This window comes from Monomorium pharaonis, chromosome 8, assembly GCF_013373865.1.
Source record: "Monomorium pharaonis isolate MP-MQ-018 chromosome 8, ASM1337386v2, whole genome shotgun sequence".
NCBI classification, from domain to species: Eukaryota; Metazoa; Arthropoda; class Insecta; order Hymenoptera; family Formicidae; genus Monomorium; species Monomorium pharaonis.
Genome location: NC_050474.1, coordinates 22,644,380 through 22,660,533, shown reverse-complemented (window position 1 = coordinate 22,660,533; position 16,154 = coordinate 22,644,380). Strand labels below are relative to the sequence as shown.

Here is a 16,154-nt window from a genome sequence, read left to right as displayed (position 1 = left end):
CTGCACTACCAACCCCCTCGCGATCTAGAAAGAGACGAAAAATCGTTAAGTGGAATTAATTAACCCAGATTGTCGACGCGCCGCAACGCTGTGGGAGAGGTGCGCTCCGAAGCAGCTATACAATTCATTATTATTATTATTATTAGTTTCTTTTAGAAATGCTAAAAGTGCCCCAGGAAATTTTCGACCTTTTACGGGCTGACCCCCCGCGGTTTTACCTTTAATCGAATGGAGCAGCGGTCGGTACCGATTAAACCGTAGGAGGCGATAAGGCGATGGAGAGGGCGCGATTCGAAGTTTCAGTTAAGCATTCTGTCGAAACTGAAAGAATGCCAAATATCTTCACCCTTTCTATTTTTAAGATATACCCTTACAATTCAAGAACTTTTTTTCGAATAATTAGGAATGAATTTGCAACGACATGATCTTCAATTTACTACTAATCGCGCCGGGAGGAAATCCGCTCTTAGCGGCGACGCTGATTCGCTTGCGATTCTCATTTGGCTCGCGCTCAAAAGTGCCTATTTCGTCGCGAATCAGCAGTTTCCCCACTTAGCTTTATCGGCGCGTTCGTTCCATTGCGGTTCCTTTGTTCGATCGAACGAAAATCGTGAAAATACGTGAGGATTTCTCCCCTCTCATATGCCACGTATTTTTCCTATCCCTTCCGAGTTTTCCCAGCGCTACGCGCGGTTTACGATCGTTACGGAGCCTCACCGCTTTGACTCTTTCCTTTTGTCACATAAGAGGATTGCCAGGCTGTTCAATTATTCTGTATTTCGCGTCACGACGACGACGGCGGTGACAATGACACACGGTGTACTGACAAATCGCATTAAACGTGCTCGTAAATTGCTCAAAAAAGCGTCTATCGCGCGGCAAAGGCGACGACGCGACAGTTCAACGACGAGTCGAACAAGTCGCGCGAGAGTCGCAATCTTCGCAATTTCAGCAAATACATATGCGACAATAGACACTCAGTCTCGGAGTATAAGTATATCGCGCGAAAGTCGCGATTTAGCTCGCGAATTCACATCTGAAATAAATTATTTTCGCTCTTTTTATGGCAGGGGGAAGGGAGAAGTGGGAAAATGCCGAGTAGCTGCGCGCTGCTGGCAATTTAAAGCACGATCCCGTTGTTTCATTGCGTCGCGTCCCACTTTTCGAACGCCGTCGGCAATTTTTTCATCGTTTAATTGCGATAAAAACAATCAGTGGAATTTTCATACGTTCCGAAAAAGGATGAAGTATTCCAAGTATTTCGTTATTTTTTTCGAGTATTTTACATGATGCGCTGATTTATTAAACTGCAGCTGCGAAAAAATCTGATGAATTGTTCGTTGAGGACAACCGTGATGGAAATTTAAAAAAATTAATATGACGTTTCTTCAAAACTTACGTCGATAGAAAGAATGGTTTAAATGTCTAAAAATTTAGCTAGATACAGATCCGAAAATAATTTGATGAGCAATGCTGCAGAAAATTTTGACACTCTAGCAACCAGCTTAAGCATAATCCCTACATAATTATTTTAATGGTTTTATAAATATTTTCGTTCAAGTAATACTACGGAGAAATGATCCTTTCTATGTATTATTTATGACACATAAAGATGATTGATCATCCAAAATTATTTTCAAACCTGTACCCAAATACATTTTTAGATATTTTATCAAAACAGTTCTTTCCGTGTAAAAGTAAGATATCCGCAAAGTAAAAGATTTACAATTCGTCAAAGAAGTTTTGACATTCGCTGTTTCAACCTTCCCCTCTTCTCTATTATTCAGAATTTAAGGCTCAGTATAAATAAAAAGTTTCAAGTGCGCACGTGGATAAAATCTTCGAGACTTGCAAGGGAAAGAAGGAGGGTGGGGATCTCTACATTTTTAAATGCACTACAAATTTTTAATTCAACGCTTGCTTCGAATCCCTTCGAATACTTATGCACAACCGACTTCTTATAACTCAGCCAAGTTGTCTCCATTTATAATCCCTTTAATGCAAACGAGACGAAGACGGCAGATACTAATATGAAGGTCCGAGGGCTCGCATTCGTTTCCGCTCGTTTCGTGCGCGCAGGCATCTTAAGACAGTCGAGAAAGCGACAGCGGTCGTTTAAGGTAATGGATTATGTCGCGCGAAAACGCCGCCCGTCGCCTTAGCCGTTTTAAAAACGACAACGACGACGTCGACGGAATATTCGTCCGGAGTCGCCATTCGTCTCCGCTCGCGCGTCTTCGTTCGCAGCGCGCGATACTCGCTCGGCCATCCTCCCTTCATTCTTTCTCTCTCTCTCTTCTCGGACGACCGACCCCCTGACTAAGACAAATGGCAGGTATTTATTTCGCGGCACGCCGGCTAGTGGATTTCTCCTTTCTCCATTATGCATCGTCCTCGTTAAGCATTTCTCCGCTTTTTCTTTCCCTTTCATCCCCCTTTTTGTCCCGGGGGCTCGCCAGACCGCGTTTCTCCGTTCACCCCCGTCAATCTCTCATCACGGTCTCTCCTACGGCTCGAACCCTTATTTTCCTTCATCGATCCATAGAGCTATGCGAACAACATATCGGCACAATACGTCGATTCGCGAGAATATATTTGACCTTTTGAACAATTGATTCGCGATTGCACCTACTGAACGAGAACTTGGCTGGCGAGAACGAAATGGAGAGAGGGACGATAGAGTTATGTCCCCCGAGGATTCCTGCCTCCAAAATACTTGTATGAATATAGGAAATCTTGAACTTTCATGGAAATATTCAGGGTTTCATTCATGGGATTTCTTGATTGAAGATAAATAATATTCTTCGTAACGATTAGAATGTGTAGAGAAATAAAAGAAATAATTGAAGTAAATTAATAATAACTTTTAGATACTTGGACATAAATTAATTAGTCATTCTTCTTTGAATCATCTTAAAATGCTTCTCATCGTATTCGCGCGTAATTAAATATTATAATAATAGCTCGGTGCGCCTTGAATGAACGTGATCCATAATTAAAAATACGTCGCCGTTTAGTAGCGTAATAGGACGGCTTTCGGACAGTGCATCTATGTATTCGACGGAGTTATACTTTATGGAACGGCCGGTAAAAGTTACAAAAGGTCGCAAAAAGAGCGAAGACAAAACTTTGACGATAGAGTCTTCCATCGTCGGTTAATGGTGTACCGTTAATAGCCTTAATTTAGCCTTATTATTTCCTGGAAGAAACTTTCATAAAACTTTGCTAAAGTTGCGCGGTAGCTGGCTCACATCCACGCTAATCCATCCTGATTCCTGCACGTAGTATTTTAAATACACCCGTTATAACGCAATGTCCCGAGAATTTCCCAGCTTTCATATTTTAAACCAAAAGCACCAGGATTAGAAGGAAATTATTAGAAAAGAAACATATATAAACGCAGTTGAATCGCAAAGTAATATAACTAACAAAAATTAACTTAAGCGTATTTAAAGTTTAAATATTTAATAAGTTTTAGTTCTACCAAAGTATCTACCATAGTTTGCTTCGCGACAGATTTAATTTATCGTGAATTATTAAAAGCGGTCTGCATTATTTTGATCCGTATATTTGCATACTATCCAATAAAGGACTGAGCTGATTTGTAATATTACATATGATAGAAGGATTTGAGAGCAATGCGTAGAAAACGGTGAATTCGCCAACTTACCTCCCAAACGTAATTCGGCCGTGGCCTGCACCATCTCGTAGTCATTTTTAGCGAAGCACTGGTACATCCCTTTGTCGTCTCTGACGATGGAAGATATACGCAATGTGGAGCCGTCATTACCTGTAACTTTACTTCTGCCCGACGATCCCTCCCGCACGGGAAGACCATCCTTTGCCCATGAGATCAACGGATGTGGCTGACCGGTGACGGAACATTGAAATTCCGCGTCTTTCCCCAGGTCCACGGTCACCTAGAATTCACGAAAAACATATGTATACATTAATACCATGATACCCCATACAATGAAATACTTTATTATATTTGGAGATCTAGCAGCATAAAAAAATTTGATTAAACATTCATTTTTTATTTTGTACTGTTACTCTTTAATTCTCTGTGATTAAATTTTACATTCTTTTGAAATATACGTACGGGCAACAGGGATAATTCTTGAATGGGATTATAAAGATACGTATCAGTTTTGTCATTTTTTTAAAAAGAGTTGTATAACTTACATTTTTTCGAAAAACCATATATATTGTTTAATTTCTAATTAGTACAATTTAAAGATTTCATAAATTTTTAAAAAATATTCTTTAGGTTGGAATGAAAAGATTTCTTGAATAAGAATACAAAGATTTATACCATGCTATGATACAACCAAACATAATATTTGACCGCGGTACGACAGAAAGAAAATAGTATAATATGAAATGTATAATATTTACGATTAAGAGTTGTCCGTATGCGTATACACTATATGTGCATATCGCACTATGTATTTTAAACGTACCGATAATATTACAAATAAAATTTAAATTATTTCATTATATGAATTTACGATTTACACACTTTAATTTTCAAAAATGAAATAGCAAAACCCAAACTGAATAAAATATATTAATAACATATATTCAGTTTACATATTCTGAATTTTGCGACAAAGAATAAAACAAATTTTAATTATCAATTATTAAATATTCATGCAACTGGAAAATTAGCGTGAATGCGATCTTAATGCAAACTCGCGTATTTCCGATACATCGAAATGTAATGTATACATGCCGATGAGAAGAACGGTTGTCGTATATTAAATTAGAAATTGGATGAACGCGCTCGTACAATTAACCCAAGTGGCCCGTTGGAATTTCCAATCTCGCATTCGGAAAGCTAATTTAATCACGCGTCCTTTGACCGTCGCGTTCCTCTCCCTTAAAAGTATATCAGCGTAATTGAGATGCAAATTAATGAAAAATCTGGCTTTAACAACTTTTGAGTGTAAATTTCGTTTTCAATTTAGAAATCATGCAATGTGACAAAATTAAACATTATTATTCATCTTATTTTCAATATAAATTAAAAAACCTATCGTTTAAAGAAAATAAATTATCACGTATCTCTCGCATATTTCAAATATCATGTTATATACATTATTTAAAATATATTTTTAATATATTTTTAAAAATATTGCAATATATATATCATATTCACAAGCTTCAGCCACCCCATTGGCAGCCGATATTAATCAAATAATATTGATCGCAATAGCAATCGCTCAAGATCGATCTCAAGCGTTCAACGTTTAATTGAAGTCTACTCCAAGCAGGGGTAGATGAGGCCATGTACCGTCAGACAAGGATACGCGCCAGGAATTCGCGGAATAATATAGGGTGATCCATTAAATCGGCCTCCGGCCGGAATTTCCATATCCATCTTGAGCCGCTTAACTTAGCGGCGATCGAACGGCGAGATCCTTTGATCCGGAATAGAATTGGTCTTGCGCATTATTAAGGATGCTCGTTTATCTCGAGAGAGCAGGAGAGAGAGAGAGAAAGAGAGAGAGAATAGAGCAGACAAAAGGGTAAAGGGAAGAGGGAGGAAGGATAAACCGAGGAGGGAGTCGAACAGCGCATTTCGATTATGCGGCGTGCATGTTCGAGCGTGCGTGCATACGTGTGCATGGTTGGTGATGCAATGGGATGCAGCCGGATCGCGATGCTCGCTGGATCACGGCTGCGAATTCAGCAACCACTCCGGCCAAGAATTCGCGAACGAGGAGCACTTGCCAGCCGCTCGATCTCGTTCGAGCAAAAACCATTGCTTCGTTCCGTGATAAGCGGACCGAGAACCCGAGAGAATCAACTGGTCCACCTCCTCACGATTGCCGGTTGCGTCGATTGGGAATGCACAGATCAAGAAACCACATCGGCTTTCAGTTAAGCTTTGATAAGATTAACTTCCCTCCCATGCGCATGTGCATTTAACGCTACACGTATCTGGTTGATACTACTCGAGTAGCAATAGTCTTATAAAATAATAAAAAATAAATCATCAATGTTTTATTTTATATTCTAGACACAGATGAAAATAATTTCTTCTGTTATTTGCTGTATTAAAAAATTCCATGTATATTTTAATATTAATATTAAACTGATTCTTTTATACAAATATTTTGTTACTTATATTTTTATTTTATAAAAAATAATATTAATTATTTTTTAAAATATTATTAATAATTTTAATATTAATACATTAGATAAATTTTCTTTTAACAAATATCTTCAAGGCTTATTAATAATTATGAAAATAAAGAATTAGCTTTAACCGCATCGCATTGTTTTTTACTTGCCAGAAACGCATCTATTACACGACTCGAGAAAAATGACTTTCGCTCCTCGAATCGATCGCATTAAATACCGTTAAGAGGATCACGCGCCTCATAGCCGGTGGTCGCCTTTGTTTGATGATTTTAAAGGAAAACTTTCTTTCAAATCGTCGTTGTACGACTTTTAAATATCCTTTGACACAGCCCTCGCCCTCGGAGAAACGCACGGAGGGAGCTCAGGAAGGAAGAAAGGGATAAAACCGCGGTCGTGATGGTTTCCTTTAAAGGTGCTCGAAAGGAAATTCATAAAACGAGCTAAGACGAACTAACGTCGGTTTCCCGTCCCTTTCTCATCCTCCTCCCTTTTTGCACCAACCTTCTTTGTGGTCTGTCTCTCGCCCTTTTACGGTCTGCGCGTAAATATATTTACAACACGCGAGACGCCTTATTTCAGGATAACAATAAACGTGTACATGCGCGACGTACATGAAATTTTCTTTGTAATCTGTGTCGCGCAATTGTTACATCCGTCTTTTTTTTCAGAAAATGCAGGCACAAATAAAGGGATTGCTGTTAAACAAAGGCGAGAGTGTATTATCTTGTTTATTTTTATTTCTGATGAGCTTCTAAATCAATAAAGATAAAGAAGGCAACGCTTAAATGCAGCACAACCGAATAATCGCGTTTTTCTGCCTTTTATTAAAAAATTTTATTGTCTATAAAATGTATTATCTATATAAATTATCTATAAAAATCAATAAACATCTCTACGGAAATTGCATTTTGATTATTTCAATATTTTGTCTGTGAAAAATATTAAAAACGAGCTTTTTTCAGATCCAACAAAGTAGAATATCTCTTAAACCCCGGAAATCGTGTCAAAACTTGTATGGTTCAATGAAACGCGTAAGTTTTGGGTTCACATATTCGATTAATTCTCCTGAAATGTCCAACGGCAGAAATAACTTGACAGCGCTCGGTGCAATTCACTGAAAAGCTTGCGATTATTAACTCCGCCATAGCGCCGGAAGCTGCGTTATGCTCGACAAAAAGCTGCGGTTTCCGCCAATAAAGCACGAAGGGGGTTTGACGCGCTAATGGAACGAAATTGCAGAGGCGAAAGACAGCCGACATATACGGAGTGTCCCAGATTCATCGCGTTCGGCTTTCACGTGCGAATTCTTTAATCGATCCATTTCTCTTGACGAAAATCAATCATCTGTCAGTAGTTTTTAAAAAATGGACAATTAAAATACATTAAAGTGGCGTTTCTCAAATTAAAACAAAGTCTCATTTCCTAATTAATTTTAAATAATATGCATAAAATTCTTCATTTTCATACATTTTTAACACATACAAAGATAATTGATTGCGTTTCAGCACGGTTGATGCCGATCAATTAATTTTGAGCAAAGAAAAGATTGACTTGAATGACATTGATTAAAAATTCGTAGGTAATTATGCTCGCGCAAACGAAACACCCTGTATATGCGAGAAAATCCGCCTAGTCTAAGCGTTCTTCCGTTGATGACCGCGAAAGTTATACGGAAGGCTTCCGGCGAATGAATAGCATTTCACCGTTTCCAGCCCCTTGCGACTCTCGCCGATGCTTCTGTCACTCTCTCACGATAGCACCCTCGTCACTCGTGCACCATTTACCAATACGTATTCGTCCTTCTTTTATATATACGTATGTATATGTGTCCAAGCTGTCCGTTGCAGATGGAAGAATACCGGGCCACTTTCTCGCGCTTTTCCTCGGACAGCGACACTTTACTGACATTTTCCACACTACCCTCACCCCTTCCTCCATTTCCTCACGTTTTGCAATGAGGCGCGTCGATCGGCCTGGAATGCAGTTAACTTTTCAGGATGGGGTAGGTACGTAATACACCGATTCGTCTCGGCGAATCGAGATGGGGGATGTGATCCATCAGCCGGTAATTGACAGTGAAATAGTTTGCACGCGCGTGAAGCATTTATTACACACCGATTTTCGCGCGGGCGCTTCGATATCTCGGCCTGTGTGTTATCGGTCGCAACCACTTCGGACGTCGATAATCCGTCTGTGAAGCGCGAGCTTGATAGAGATCGTAGGATTACCATTAGAGTGTATGCTATTTCATCAGAGAATAGCAATTTTTCATCATGTAAAACACGCGGATCAAGATAAATCGAGAATATACGAAGCTATTCGTTTCAATTATTGTTTCCTAAATATGAATTATAGATTACAATATTTATTTTCGCAAATGTATCAATAAATGTATAATATAAATGTAATAAAGAAAGGACACTATGAAGTAATAAAAATTAAAGATTCATGATAAGAGTTGAAGAATTAAACTCCAGTAGCCAAAAGAGAAATCTTAGCAAGTCGCGGATAGAATTTCTTCCAGTAACGACGGGATCGTTTCCGGAAGTTGGCGACATTTGTAAGAAACTTTCAGGCAAGAGAACGGGCGAGATTGCGGAACGAAGTCTGACGAACAATAATTCGACTCGGTGAAATAAGTGGTCAAGACAACTTCGGGATTCATCGTGTTCACGGATGAAGCATCATCTTTTTATACGCAGCATTACAGCCGAATAATCGCGTTTCCTATCTGTGCCGCTGTTTACAATGCTGGTGCGCGCAATTCTCGATTATCTACATCGCTGAGAATTAGTCGCTCGACACCGAAGTAGGCTCGAATTTATTCGGAGTTGCCTTGGAGAATATTTACCTTCACTTATCTATATTCCAGTTTATAGGAGGCAAAGAAAAGGAGAGGTTTATAGAATCTCTTTGATGGCTTAAAATCATGAGGCAACGAACCGTCACCCTGAATGGCGAAAGTGGCTTTCGAATTTGCAAGCAGAATCGAATGCCTTTACAATGATGCGAACAAAGATACCATGAATAAACATTTAATGATAGAACAAGTTGCCCCAGAATTCCAATCTTTTATAGAGACTTTAATTAATCTGAAGTAAGTTTCTTTACTTAAAAGATATTCAGACGTAATTAATTTCTGAGTTGTAAATAAGAGTATAAATATTAAAATTGCATAATTTAAATCTTCTTGGAATACAAAAACAATACTTGGCGTAAAGTAATAATATTATTAATTAAAACAATTTTCAACTTAATCAAGATTGAAGCAAATTCGAATTTCTTATTATCGATAATATCTCACAAACTAGTCATCCAAAAGCGATCTTATACCCATTAAAAATACCAAAGTTTCGATTCTTGAGATTAAAATCACTTTGCTGTGCTTTTTCTATCCAAAGATATTAATGAGTATATTCACGACCAATTAAATTGTCTCAGGACGGTAAGGATAATAATCTAAAAAAATATAGAGAAGTATTAAAAACTGCGCAAAATGTTTTCGCAAATATTTCGTGCAATTTATTCTTTCGTAAATAAAAGTCATAGAAATAAAAAGTAAAAATTTTAAATTATTTCGATAATAAATTTTTTTTTCGATGCAATATTTATGACCGTTTTTCGGACACGGAGGAACATAATATACGTGTCGAAATGGCTATTCAATCAGATTATAAAGTCTCTCAAGAAATGTGGTAAGGTAAGTGCTTATAGTGCAATTCTCGAAGGAACTTGCTGCATTTTCTAGATAAATACCGATTTAGTCCGTAAATGCCGTCGTCAACGTCGCGGGGAAGCGCGAAAATCTCGAAGTAAAAGTAAATTTCGCGAAATCTCGTCGAATGACGATAAGTAAAATGCAGATTTTAACCCCTTGCACTTCTCGGGAAAACTGGCGACAATTGTCGACCTGGATCGGTCGAGGGAAAAGAGCGGACAATAGAAACGCCCGAGTCATTTGCGACGACACATTCAAGAGAAGCTGCTAGTTCGGAAAAGTCGAGAAAACGGAGGTGGGAGAGGAAGAGGTCGGGCTCCACGTGAACGGAAAAGATTATCATCGATATCGCCGAGAAATGTCGTCTCGAAATTCTTAATCCACTCAATGGGAAGCCAACCATAGACCGTCACATGCGATGACAGCCGGAATAATGATTGTCATTTATTTACCTCCCGGCAACGATCTTAAATGGAAGAGATAGCATGAGCGGATTTTGCATCGATTCCGAAGAGATCGATGAAATTACTTCGCCGGGTTTAAGGCTTCAGCGGGATGAAATGGATTTTATTCATGAGCTCCGAAAATGTATGACGATAATTCTCCTCGCTCTTATCCGCTTCGCAGTCTAGCATGATTCATTCCAGAACAGAAGTCTATTTCGGATTATTGCAACAGTCAAGATGATAAATAGTTATTGCAAAACCGGATCGCATAAATGCTTGTGAAGTTGGTGTTATGATGGCATGAGATGAGATCTTAGGAGCAGCCAAAACATGCGCGGCCACGTAATATAGTATACAAAGAAAAAGAGAAAAAAAGAAGAAAAAGAAGAAAGATTACATTTGTTTGTGAAACTCAGGAGAAAGGAAATGCATGTAAACCGACATTGGTATAAGATGGATAGAGGAACTGTGATGTAACGTTGATGTTCGACCCAATTATCTGGAGATTGTCCAAAGTCCACTATCTGGTTCGGAGTAGCGGGATGAACTTGGGTTTAACTTTGCTCAAATCGAAATAGCTGGCTATATTCTATGGCGATTACGCTGAACAAAGGTGCGCGCTATAACAATCGAAACTTAGATTCGAACATTATTTGGGAAAGCGAGGCTCAAACGTCGCTCCGTTGCGAGTGTTTGCGTACCATTTCATGCCTCGAAAGAGACTAAAATTAATTTGCATGCCTGTTAATATAAACTACAATTTGTATTTTGTTGCGTAATTACGTATATAAAGTACAACAAATTAAAATCTGCGTATGTTTCGAAACTTTACCATCTGTATGAACGCAAGCCAAGCAATATTCTTGATGTTAAATTAGCTAATCTTTGTTTTATCCTGAGGCTTTAAAAGTTGTACTAAAACTCTTCTCTTCGCTTTATCATTCTTTTCTGTCAATTTATATCTCGCATAAAGCCCATTTTAAGCTTGCTCAATATTTTACAATTTTAAAGTATTTTTAATATTCCCTGATATCATAAAGATAAAACGCTAAAGTATAAATTTTTTAATTTGTGGCTGCCATGCTTCAAAGAACAATATTTCAAATATAAAGAATTCAGAAAATTATCATTATTCCAAAAAATATATGTTTAAATTTCTCATGCCTAATTTGAAGTCACATATCGTAAAATTAGACGCTTTTTTTAAAAGAGTTTTAACCAGGATATTTAAGACTTAAATTGAAATTGCTAATTAATTTAATTATGTCTCTGAATTGAGATAGAAACTGAGCCGAGCGGTCGATATTTCTATTATCGGCAGAAAGAGGAGAAAAAAGCGAAATGAAAAAGGTAAGACGTACATACGCGAATGGGTTCATGAATTGAGACGTCCGCATGGAAGCGTCCTCGTTTCAGTCGAAAAAGAAAAAAAAAGACAGAAAAGATCAAATGACGAACCTGTTGAGGCGCCAGATGTATAGAGAGGCTGCTTATGATGGTAACTTCTAGCTCGACTCGCTCGGATCCGGCAGTATTGTTCGCGTGGCAAACGTATCTGCCGGCATCCTCGACCCGGGCCGGCTGCAGCACCAGGACGCCGGCACGCGCGTGTATCCTCTCCGAGTTGAAGACCATTGTCGTGCCCGACACGGACTCGCGGAACCAGAGATACGTGGGTGGTGGGTTACCCTGCGAGATGCACGACAGCACGATCGTCTCGCCGGTGCGAATCGGTCCGGGATTCACTCGCTCGTTGAATCGCGGTGGCGAAGGGTTGCGATGCTCTGAAACAAGAGAAAAAGAATAAGATGAGCAAAAGTTGCACTTTCATAATACGATAAATTTGAGCCTCGCGTGCACTTGCCTTGAAAAAAATTATATCGCGTATACATAGTAAAGATACTTTTCTTTCGAACGTCAACTGTCAGTTTGTATGTCTGCTTTTGACTAAAATCTCTAGTATGCTTGCACTTCATAATAATAACATGCTAATTTACAATCCAAGACCGACGAGCTTCGGCAGTGCTCGAAACTAATTTTCTGTGTAATTAGGACTTTCCATTGTTGTCTGTTATAATAGCGAGAATATCCGAAAATTCGATACCACGCTGAGAGACTAAGGATATATATATTTTCGTATTTGTGGTATAATAACGTCGAAATTATGATAATATCAATGAATGCACCTGCCCGTGACTACGAAGCTTTCCGTAACGTGAAGTGGGGAGGAACTTTTTTTCGTGATATTCAAATATATGTATTTAAATGGACGATATACGCACGCGCGATAAACCAATTTAGACATCTGTACGCAGACGTATTAATAATGCAGCAAATTTTCAGAAATATCCGATTATCGGCCGTATGCATTATTATTAATGCATGTTAACCGGCGCGTGTATTTACCTAACGAAATTCAACGCATGCAAATTATTATGGGCTTATACATTGTTGCATGAGCATTAATAATGAATTATTGACTAACAAGCATGCTCGTGCGGTATGTATTTCCCCTATCTTAGATTAGGAGAATACGGGAAATCGAAAAGTTAAGGCTCTGAAAACGCGCACCTCCCGCCGATTTCGGTCCTGACGATCCTCCGCGGGATATTTTACGATATACGTGCCTCCCCAGGAAGTCGTTAAGAAAGAAATCTCCGCGGAGTTGGCTGAGCAGACAGAGATCTCGCGTTAACTTTTTAATGTACATAACGTAAAAATCGCGGAACATTGTCCCGCACTTTTCCCGCAGCGAAACTTCGCTGAAAGTTTCAAATCCGATATTTCTTGCCGCTATTAATCTTACCATTTTAATGCTATTTTGATGCTTTAGACATTTTTAATGATATTCCGATCGTGGAAATTCACCTCTCTGAGTTGTGCATTTATTCGTATCTTGAGAACAATTCTTAAAAGTTTATTTCAGACAAATCCGTATTCAATTAAACCCCTCTAGAGACCGCATTATCTGTTTGTTATTAGAAAAATTTTTTTTAATGATTTTAACCCAAAAATATTTTGTAAGTAAAACATCTATATCAATATAATTCATTTTCAATTTTTTAAGTATAACTAAACTGCATAAATCCAGAATTTATTGCTCCGTTCTCATATTTATGGGTATAAGTGAAAGCGAGCACTGCAAATATGCAACATTGTTAAAGAATTAAGGTACGCTGATACAAAAAAGTTAAAAATTAAAATATCTAGACTTGTCGCACATTATTCTACACTTTTTTCTTTACCTGTATTATCCTCAACGATTGTAAAAGCGATTTAATAAACAAATCCGGCGCGCTCCCTCGAAAATGCGTGGAAAAAGAGACATTCAGGAAATGAATGTAAATCCCCTCTATTTCACGTGGTAGCAGCATGCACGCGTCGTATTCAGTGAAATTCATGTGTAAATTTCAGGACGCGCAGTTTTATCGCGGTTAATATTATAGAATCAATAAAAGCTTCGTCAAGTTAATGAAAACGTCGGAGCCAATTCTGTTCAGCCGCGGAGGGGTTAAATTTACTGACGTCCCAGACGAAGAGAAGCAATGACGGCGACGAGGAAACGAGCGTCCTCGCGAGAACACGGAGAAGGTTGGTAAGTGGTACAGCCCGCCGAATTACGAGCGTTTTATTTCTCCTTTTAGCAACGATTAAGCGTTTCCCTCCCTCCCCCTCTCCACCCTCCTCGAGACGAGGGTTTATCCCTGGATCGGTCTCGGACAGCGCGACGCCGCGGCCTTTTACGGCCGCACTATTTTATAATGGCGCTTTGTCTGGCCGGCGTTATTATTGTAATTTAAGCTGATGGCGTATTGATCGTCGCAGTACCTCTATCTCGCTCTCGCTCTCGTCCCCGCGACTTGTCTCGCTCGATCTTGCAGCCCTTGTCTCTCTTTCTCCCTCTCGCTCTCTTTGGTACACACACCCTCTCCAATTCAATGTCCCCTTCTCTCTCACGTTTACGTTCTCTCTCTACGTCTCTCTCTGTTTCTCTTGCCTCCTGTTCTCTCCATAGCATTGTGCAATTCCAGTTGCCATATTCCTGCACAACGCCACCGCCACCACACCCTTGTTCATATCCTCGTTCGGTGCACCGTCGTTTCGTGCATATGCACGTCGAAAAGTTTTTACGCCATTTACATCCCGACTTACGCCCCTCGACGTCAACATCGTCGTCGCCGTCGTCGTCGTCGTCGTCGTTGTCGCTCGTGCAAACAAAAAAATATGACCTCGAGGCGCGCTGTTGCAAGTGTCACAACTGCATTTGTTGCACGCGTCCAGCGATGAAAGTTCACTGACAAATCCTCGAAAATTCCGAGAGTAAATGCAGAGAGTATTCTCCTTGCTTTAATATATACCTTTAGAGTGCTCGATAGCTTTTGTACGGAATACAATTGTAACATGCAAATACTTTGGAAAAGAGAGACAAGTAAAAAGTATTATTTTTGTATTATAATTAACATATATCGCATTTCTCGTATACGTTTTTCTCTTTTAAGAACATGATCCCTTCGATTGTGATCGCTGAAAATGTTTAACATGAATTTTCAGCATGACTGAAATCTCGAAAAGTTTTAGTCTTTGGCGTACATGACAGCAAAACGCCACATCGACTGGTGCAAACGTCAACATGTCAAGAACTTTTTATTATATGGCGTGCAAAACGCACCTTACACTTCAACGTCAGCATTCTCGTTAACGCCGAACAAAAAGAATTGCGATTGCAACATGATTCGGCAATTTTATAAAAGCGAATTTTATTCCGAACTCTCCATTACCAAAGTTCATCAACAAATGTCGATTAATGACACACTCTAGCATACACGACATGTAAATGTCGAAGAGCGATGTCAAGTCATGCATAATTTCGCAAACGATATAACGACAAAGTCACTTGACGCATTTATTTCTGAATGATTTTAATTTGGCAATCAAATTGAAACATCAATAAGATTGCAAATAATATATTTTGTAAAATATGTATGTATATATTGTATATTAAAATAAATATATATATATAATGCAGACTTTATAATTAAAAAAAACTTAAATAATAATCAAAATAAAAAATTGTTCAAACTATAGTACAAATGTACAACATAATGATCTGTTGCAAACAATTAAACAGAGTAAGTGTATGTTATTCCATTTAATGATAAAGGTAATAATGTGTGAATTTTTTTCTAATAATTTAAAAAATATAAACTATAATTCTATATTTTTTAATTTATAAAACAACTAGCTATGCACTGCCACGCGTTGCTGTGGCTCTCTATTCTTATGCATGGATTTAGAAATCCATTCAAAAGACTGTTTTAAATAAGTTCTTTTTTTTTTTCAATAAAATAACAGCCATCTTTATTTTTCTTATTACCTTAATTTAAACACAATAGAAACATTCTTCGCCTCTTCCGGTCTCTCCCCGTCTTTCCCCATCTCTCCCCGTCTCTCCCGGTCTCTCCCCGTCTCAATGTGTCAAAATTTCAATAATATTAATGAAAAACTATTTTTTACACTTAAATTATGACCATCATTTTTGAAACACACGGTATTTCCAAAATCAGACCCCATAAGAACACTCCCGATTACGAATGCAACGTTGTGTCAAAATTTCAAAGCAACGGTGAAAAACTTACGGAAATCTTAGATGAGGAACAAACATTTACATTTTTATTTATATAGATAAAACAATGTACGCAAAAACAAGGTCAAAAACTATTATAAATCAGATGGATATGGAGTAATATCTATTTCAGAAGCACTATTTTGTGGATTAAATGGTATCGCATTAAAATCGTTTAAAAATCTTTGAGTTATTATTATGCAAAATCAAGTTTTAC

At 38.3% G+C, this 16,154-nt stretch overlaps 1 protein-coding gene across 3 annotated transcripts in view; it reads right to left on the bottom strand.

The window, feature by feature from the left end:
* The window catches only part of LOC105839353 (Down syndrome cell adhesion molecule-like protein Dscam2), a 146,516-nt gene that overhangs the window by 34,282 nt on the left and 96,080 nt on the right, over positions 1 to 16,154 (bottom strand). For all 3 annotated transcript variants that reach the window (XM_036291265.1, XM_036291266.1, XM_012685613.3), the window contains exons 6-7: positions 11,773 to 12,098; positions 3,671 to 3,920 (exon numbers count right to left, since the gene is read on the bottom strand). In XM_036291265.1, the coding sequence (XP_036147158.1) occupies positions 3,671 to 3,920; positions 11,773 to 12,098 (576 nt within the window). The remainder of the gene's footprint in view (positions 1 to 3,670; positions 3,921 to 11,772; positions 12,099 to 16,154) is intronic.